The 6,748-nt window shown below is 45.4% G+C and overlaps 2 protein-coding genes across 2 annotated transcripts in view; both read left to right on the top strand.

Moving 5' to 3' along the window:
* Window positions 1–1,804, top strand: part of hoxb3a (homeobox B3a) — a 48,996-nt gene extending 47,192 nt beyond the window's left edge. Inside the window, exon 4 of the mRNA XM_027285258.1 lies at window positions 1,248–1,804. The gene's annotated coding sequence lies outside the window, so the exon portion shown is untranslated. The remainder of the gene's footprint in view (window positions 1–1,247) is intronic.
* An 11-nt stretch (window positions 1,805–1,815) lies between these two features.
* On the top strand, window positions 1,816–6,547 carry hoxb2a (homeobox B2a). Its single transcript, XM_019271488.2, has 2 exons — window positions 1,816–3,496; window positions 5,027–6,547. Exons 1-2 carry the CDS (start codon window positions 3,010–3,012, stop codon window positions 5,884–5,886), a joined length of 1,347 nt encoding a protein of 448 aa, XP_019127033.2. The 5' UTR covers window positions 1,816–3,009; the 3' UTR covers window positions 5,887–6,547.
* The last annotated feature ends 201 nt before the right edge of the window (window positions 6,548–6,748 follow it).

Below are 6,748 nucleotides of genomic sequence, written 5' to 3'. Positions count from 1 at the left end.
CTCTCTCTAAGTCTTCTATGTTGATGTTTATGACTAAAAAAAGCCCAGAGGCCTGCGCCTTGGCCTGATCACGTGGTCTCTAACCCCCCCTCCCTCCTTCTCTCTCTCTCTCTCTCTCTCTCTCTCTCTCTCTCTCTCTCTCCAGCACGCGCTTGTGCTCAGAGGCCTGAGTGCAGCATAAAACTTAGGACATAAATCAGGCTCCCATAAATAATGGCCGTACTTCCCTTTACATCTCCGTTGGACTAACAGACAATAAAAACACCAATAAGCAGAGATTGGATCTAATTTATTGCCTCATAAAAGCAGACGGAGAGCTCGGCTCGGCTTCAACATTACAGTCATACAGTCAGACTGTAGGAGGGCTCACACACACCGAGCTCCAAATATTAGAACTGCTATTCAATAAGGTCACCATTGTTACATATAGGACAGAAGCTATCTGCCAGATGTGCCTGGATTTATCATACAGCAGCTGTCAAATCTGAATGAAGTCTACTACTACTACTAATAATAATGATAATAATAATAATTATTATTATTATTATAACTGTTACTAACTTTACTTAATAACTAAACAGAATGAGAGACAACAATTTATGAACTTTTGCATCTGAATTTTCTTTTTCTTTTCTTTCTTTCCTGTATCATAAACAGGACAAATCTCAAATATTAATAATAGTTAGTTAATATTAGTAATTACACTTTAAAATTACCTAGTTAGAGGAATTAAAAAGGAACTGATTTACCCTATTATTATCAGTAACCCCCAAATAAAGAAACGGATTGCTGGATAACATCATATTCAAATTAGAATAAAATGAGTTAAGATGATAGAAAATACAAGAAATTAAAAAAGTCACAAATCCTCATCTTCTGTCGACCAATCCACGCTTCCCATATGATGACTAGCATGAAACAAACAGCTTCTTCTCTCCACCAAAAACACACACAAAAAAATCCCAATAAATTGTCGCAATTTTACAAAATGTTTCCCAAAAAAATCGTGACAAGGTAAAAAAAATAAAATAAAATAAGACGAGGAGGAGAAAGCCGGTGTATTGTGATGTTGGAGCTCAGTCAGCAGTTTGTGTCTGCTCTGTTTGGGCTTGCACATGTGTGTGTATGGTGTGTATATAATGTGTGTGTGTGTGTCGGCCTACTCACTGCCTGCGCTTTCTCCTGCGCTCAATGGCTCAAACTCCCACACACATTTCTGCTTTTCTTTCTGCTTTTTTTTCCCTCAGAGCCATGGGGGTGAAGCCAAATGGCATGGGAAAGAGACAAGAATCTGAGGAGTGTGTGCATGTGTGTGAGAGAGAGAGTGAGCTAAATATCTATTTGTCTCTGTGATTAATGTGTCTTCACAAATAAAATAAAAAAATCTCCGTAGGATATGCGCGTATTTTCTGTGCGTAAAAGCTGCGTAAAAACACTAAAATCATGGCGACTAAAAGGGAGCTAAAGGGAAGGACACTGGAGCTTTTTCTTGTTATTTAGGGGAGAGAGAGGGGCTGCTGTCAGGCTCTTTGCAGGCAGAGAAAGATTGATCACCGCACTTCTTTTTTTTCCACTCGGGGCCCTCCCCAAAATATCCTCTCTGCTAAACTCCTGATCTTTATAAAAATCTACATGTGCGCCCTGTTGAGTCTGAAGGCCACTCAGCACACTCTCACTTACTATTAGCAGCCATATAACTGCTGCTGTGTTATTATTTTTAATATTAGGAGGAACAGGAGGCCTGAGCTTACTCTACTTTTTTTTCCCCCTGCACGGAGCGACCTCGCTATGAACTCTCTCTCTCTCTCTCTCTCTCTCTCTCTCTCTCTCTCTCTGCCTCTCTGCGTAAACACACCGGAACATTTTTAACACACACATCACACTAGGGGTTGAGAGAGCTGTGGCAGAAGAATTTTTGGAGCCTGGATGCAGACACTATCTTATATTTAGACTTAAAAAACAAAACAAAAACACACACCCACACACAAAAAACGCAGCATACATGTGTATTAAATACAAAAAATGTGCACTTACACACCAACACGCTCCCCCTCTCTGCCCTCTCTAAGTTCTCTGTCCCTCATCCTGCTTCATCTTCACTACCGCTGAGGAGAAATCTTCATCATCCTCTCCTCCTGAGCTGCTGCGCCATCTAAAACCCTCTCCAAGTTTCCTGTGTCTAAGTTGGGGGGGGATTTCTCAGCCTCTGTCACACTTTATAAGATTAATGAGCTGAGTGCTGTAAACAGTAGGCTATTTCTTTTTCCTTTTTTTTTCTTTCTTTCTCTGTGTGAAGGAGCCATATTGTAAACGGTGCTGGCCAGCTCCGTTCACCTAATGTTAGCCGTCATTACATCACCCAAGAGAGGACCACAAAAAAAAAAAAAAAAAAAAAAAAATGTCCGAGAGATGCTCTATTGTTTGTGCGTTACCACACCGGGGCCGGGGGATGCGCCCGACCCGCCGCCCACACGGCGCACATGGCGACCGGCCGCTTTCCCCGTTTTTTCCCCCCTTTCTTTTCACCCCCCACTCTCCTCCACAGGTCTGACCCCCCGTTAAGACAAAACAATAGCGAGCTATCCTGTCATATAAGCCCCTCTTTGCCACAGCATTTGCTGGAAAAAAAAAAATAATAATGCTGCTTCCCACAGCCATCGCCGCCGCCAGGCCCGGCTCTCCGATTGGCTGGTTTGGATCACATGACCAGGAATTGGCTGCAATTTCGCCCCATAGTTCTTCAGTTTAGCCTACCCAGGTCCCCATACGCTAGTAATATCACCAATATACACAATTATTATATAGCCACCGCATTTACGCCATTGCGGTCGGGAGCCTACATGCTCGTGCGTTTTTTCATTTCGTTTTCTTTTTTTTCAGAAGCCATATTGTTTCTGTGTGCGTGTGCGAGCGTGCGCGTGTGTATGTGTTTTGTTTTTTTTTTATTTTAGGGGAAGGGATTGTTCGGGGGGTCTCGCCGTTTGAGGGTGAAACCGGTCTGAGGGAGCTATGAATTTTGAATTTGAGAGGGAGATCGGTTTTATAAACAGCCAGCCGTCCCTAGCAGAGTGCCTGACGTCCTTCCCCGCCGTCCTGGAGTCATTTCAAACTTCATCAATCAAGGAGTCGACAGTAATTCCGCCTCCCTTCGAGCACACCATCCCCAGCCTCAGCCCCTGCACAGCCAGCCAGCCGAGACCGACTGCTAGGAGCCAGCAGAACCGGAGAACCTCCGCCGCCACTAATGGCCTCCAGACGCACCACCGAGCAGCCCAGCAGCCCTGTCCGCCCGGTCAGGCCCCTGCCACGGCTACGGCAAGCCCGGCCGGACCGCTGGCCCACGAGTTCCCCTGGATGAAGGAGAAGAAGTCATCAAAGAAATGCCCCAAGCCTGGGAGCAGCTCCAGCGGTGGAGGTTCCATCATCCCCCCTGCCTCGTCCTCCCCATCACCGACCGCCTCCGGGTACGCATCGGCGGGCATCGAGTCGCCCACAGGTCGGTATGCTGATGCGGGAGCCACTATGTGTGTGTGTGACTGTGCATGTGTGTGTGTGAGTGTGCATGTGTAAGTGTGGTGGGAGTGTGAGGGCTTGTGCAGCCTGTGCTTTTAATTTTCTGTCCGCATCTTCATTTCATTTCCACTTTAGAGATAACTCACCATGCATTACACACAGCATGGATGTGGTTACATGACATTGTTTTTTTCCCCCTCCTAACTGTGAGTGTGTGTGTGTTGTGTGTGCAGTGCTGTGATGCTGTGTCAACAGGGAAGCCATATCTAGACCACTGCATTATGCTGCAGTGCTGTGCACACTCTCTCATCGTGCATTTTAAATATTAACACACATCATGTGTCATTTATTTAGGATGGAAATATAGAACTGAGCTCAACTCTGAGTGTTCACACACACACACACACACATCCTTGAGCACCAAATGTCCAAATGTGGAATTATTTATCGCGCGTAAAGACGCACAGAGGGAGATTTTTTTTGTGTGTCTTCATGCAGCCTGCAGGTGATTTCTGCTGCAGTTTGTATCATTCTGTTCATTTGGGTGGTGTGATTTGAAACCAGCGCTGGCAGCAACAGCAGTGGTAGCATCACCCTCGTGTTATATATTCATAACACAACTGAGATGGTAGCCATATTGGATGGAGGATGGAGATGGAGGTAGGAAATATAATGGCGAGCGAGCAAAATATGTTAGGGTGGGGGTTGGGGGAGTATAAGCTACATCCACACACAGGATACACACTGCACACAATCTCATTTTCTCTTTTCTGCACAACAACCCTCCGTTTGTTTTTATTTTTCTCTCCATCCTCTCCTCATCAAACAAACAAAATCCACCATTTAAAAAAAAATTATAATAATAATCTTCCTTCCTCGCCCCAGTTTCCTGCCTTTTTTCCTCCCCTCATCTGATCCATGAAGCCATTCTCAGTTGTAGTCATGCCTCTGACAGACACCGCCACATTCGATTCACGCCGACATTCCCACATTTCCCCGCACATTTCCTCCCTATGCCGTGATATATTTATTTCCCTCTCTTTGCATCTCTGATCACACGCTGCTGCTGCAGCTTCTCACAGCAGGCTCACACACTCTGACATTATGATCATCTGTCTTTATCTACGTTTCTTTTTTCACCCTTTTTAAAATCATGATTATTATTATTATTATTTTACCAGCATCAAATTGGTCCGCTCTTACAGTTATGGCTTTGGCTGCTACTGTAATTGGAAGGAGTATTTTTTTATGAGACTTTTTGTGTTTTATTACTGTTTTATTACAGACAGAAGAGCCGAGGGGATTTGTGCTCCATGCTGAAGCAGCTTATTTCTTGGCTGGAAATCTTACACGCAATAAAATTGTCGAGTTTTTATTTCTCATAAAGTAGATTATTGTTTGAGGTTTAAACAAAATATAAAGTTAAAATATTTAAAAATATAGATGTTTTTTGTACAATAAATCCTCCGCGTAATTTTCTCTCCTTCTTTTATTTCTTTTTGTCTCCCTCCAGACCCGAGCCAGGCCAGTCTGGATGGTGGAGGAGCCGGGTCCCGCCGGCTGCGCACAGCCTACACCAACACGCAGCTGCTGGAGCTGGAGAAGGAGTTCCACTTCAACAAGTACCTATGCCGGCCTAGGAGGGTGGAGATCGCGGCCCTGCTGGATCTGACCGAGCGGCAGGTTAAAGTTTGGTTCCAGAACAGGCGGATGAAACACAAGCGTCAGACTACACACCACCGGGACGGGAGTGGTGGAGGAGGCAACGAATCCAGCGACCCGGGCGGATTTGAGCCGCTCGAAGGAGCCGATGCCTCATCGCCGTACTCAAGCCAGCCGCTGGAAGCATCTGGCACAGGGGAGGCTACATCGGAGAGTGAGCCGGGGAGCGGCAATCCATCTTCGGCCGCTCCACCCGCCGCCTACGCTAATGACAGCGGGGACAATGCACAGCCCACGCCGGAGGAGGGAGGCCGTTTGAGCCGCCCCGAACGCCCACCGCTGCCAGGGGCATCTGGCTCCTCTGACGCCGCCACGACTCACCACTCCCCGCCGACGTTCACCGCCACGAAGTCCGCTGACAACCCGGACCTGATGCAGCTCAACGAGGCCGGGGCGGCAGCAGCTGCAGCGTCCGATCCGTCATTCTCTGAGCAGCGGGACTCCTCTATCACCTCCACCTCCTCGTCTGCTCCTCCTGCCGCCCCTTCCTCCTCATCCGCGCTCCCCGACCTCACCTTCTTTGCCGGGGACGCCTGCCTGTCACCCAGCCTGCAGAGCTCCCTGGACAGTCCGGTGGATTTCTCCGAGGAGGACTTCGACCTGTTCACAAGCACACTGTGCACCATAGACCTGCAGCACCTCAACTTCTGAGGCCCGTTCAGACGAACACTGAGCTGGGAGTGGAGGGTGGACCTGCGGCCTGTGTGTGGATGAACAATCTAGCGGAGGAGACAGCAGTGGGCCAGGACTGATGTTTAAAAAAGCGTCTCGGCAACATTCCTGAAACATTTCTGAATGAAAATTATGTTTTTAAATCTGTTTTTTTTTCTTCCCCGTCTTTTTGCTGGTTTTACTTTGCGGCTGTAATTTAGAGATTTTTTCATTTCAAACATCGAAGGAATTTTTTTTCCCACAATGGAAACGTTGTGATTTTTTCTCCTCTCTTTTGTCCAAATTTCAGGTATTTATTACCTTCTTATTTTTCTTTTTTTTTCCCCTTTTCTCAGTATGCGTGGATTTGTTTCCTCTCTATAGTCCGTTCTGGTGCAGCTTCATGGATCCTTAAATCACTTCTCAGGAACTGTTCACGGAGAGCTGGACTGCTCTTTAAAAAAAAAAAGAAAAGAAAAGAAAATTTAAACTGAAGAATGAATTCACTCTCTCAGAGGAGAGAGGAGTCCTGCTGACGACCCGAGTTTTAGACCCTAGTTTATTTATTGAGATTCTTTAATAGTGAAAATCCAAATTATTTATTGTACATATATTTTCATAGTGGAATAATAATAATAAAAAAAAAACACACAAACATTTACAATGTGGCCCATGTCGTTTTGTTTTACAGCCCAGGCTGTGTGAATTCAAGGAGTGCTGAAATAATTATGTTTATGTATTTAACACCATTATCACAGTGACATTTGATATATACAAATTTAAAGCTAATTATTATCATACCTATTATTATTATTTAGTATTTATGATATAATTTTGGCTTGGTGTTCCTATTATATTTTAA

The sequence above is a fragment of the Larimichthys crocea genome, chromosome XII (genome assembly GCF_000972845.2).
Source record: "Larimichthys crocea isolate SSNF chromosome XII, L_crocea_2.0, whole genome shotgun sequence".
Lineage (NCBI taxonomy): Eukaryota > Metazoa > Chordata > Actinopteri > Sciaenidae > Larimichthys > Larimichthys crocea.
The sequence above is the reverse complement of the archived record's forward strand: the minus strand, read 5'-3'. Positions and strand labels throughout refer to the sequence as shown.

What these genes read in the sequence shown, in the direction of transcription:
- hoxb2a (XM_019271488.2), top strand. Translation starts at nt 3,010, where the DNA reads ATGAATTTTGAATTTGAGAGGGAGATCGGTTTTATAAACAGCCAGCCG. An exon ending in GGGCATCGAGTCGCCCACAG is followed by an intron (nt 3,497 to 5,026) that starts GTCGGTATGCTG and finishes GTCTCCCTCCAG; the next exon opens with ACCCGAGCCAGGCCAGTCTG.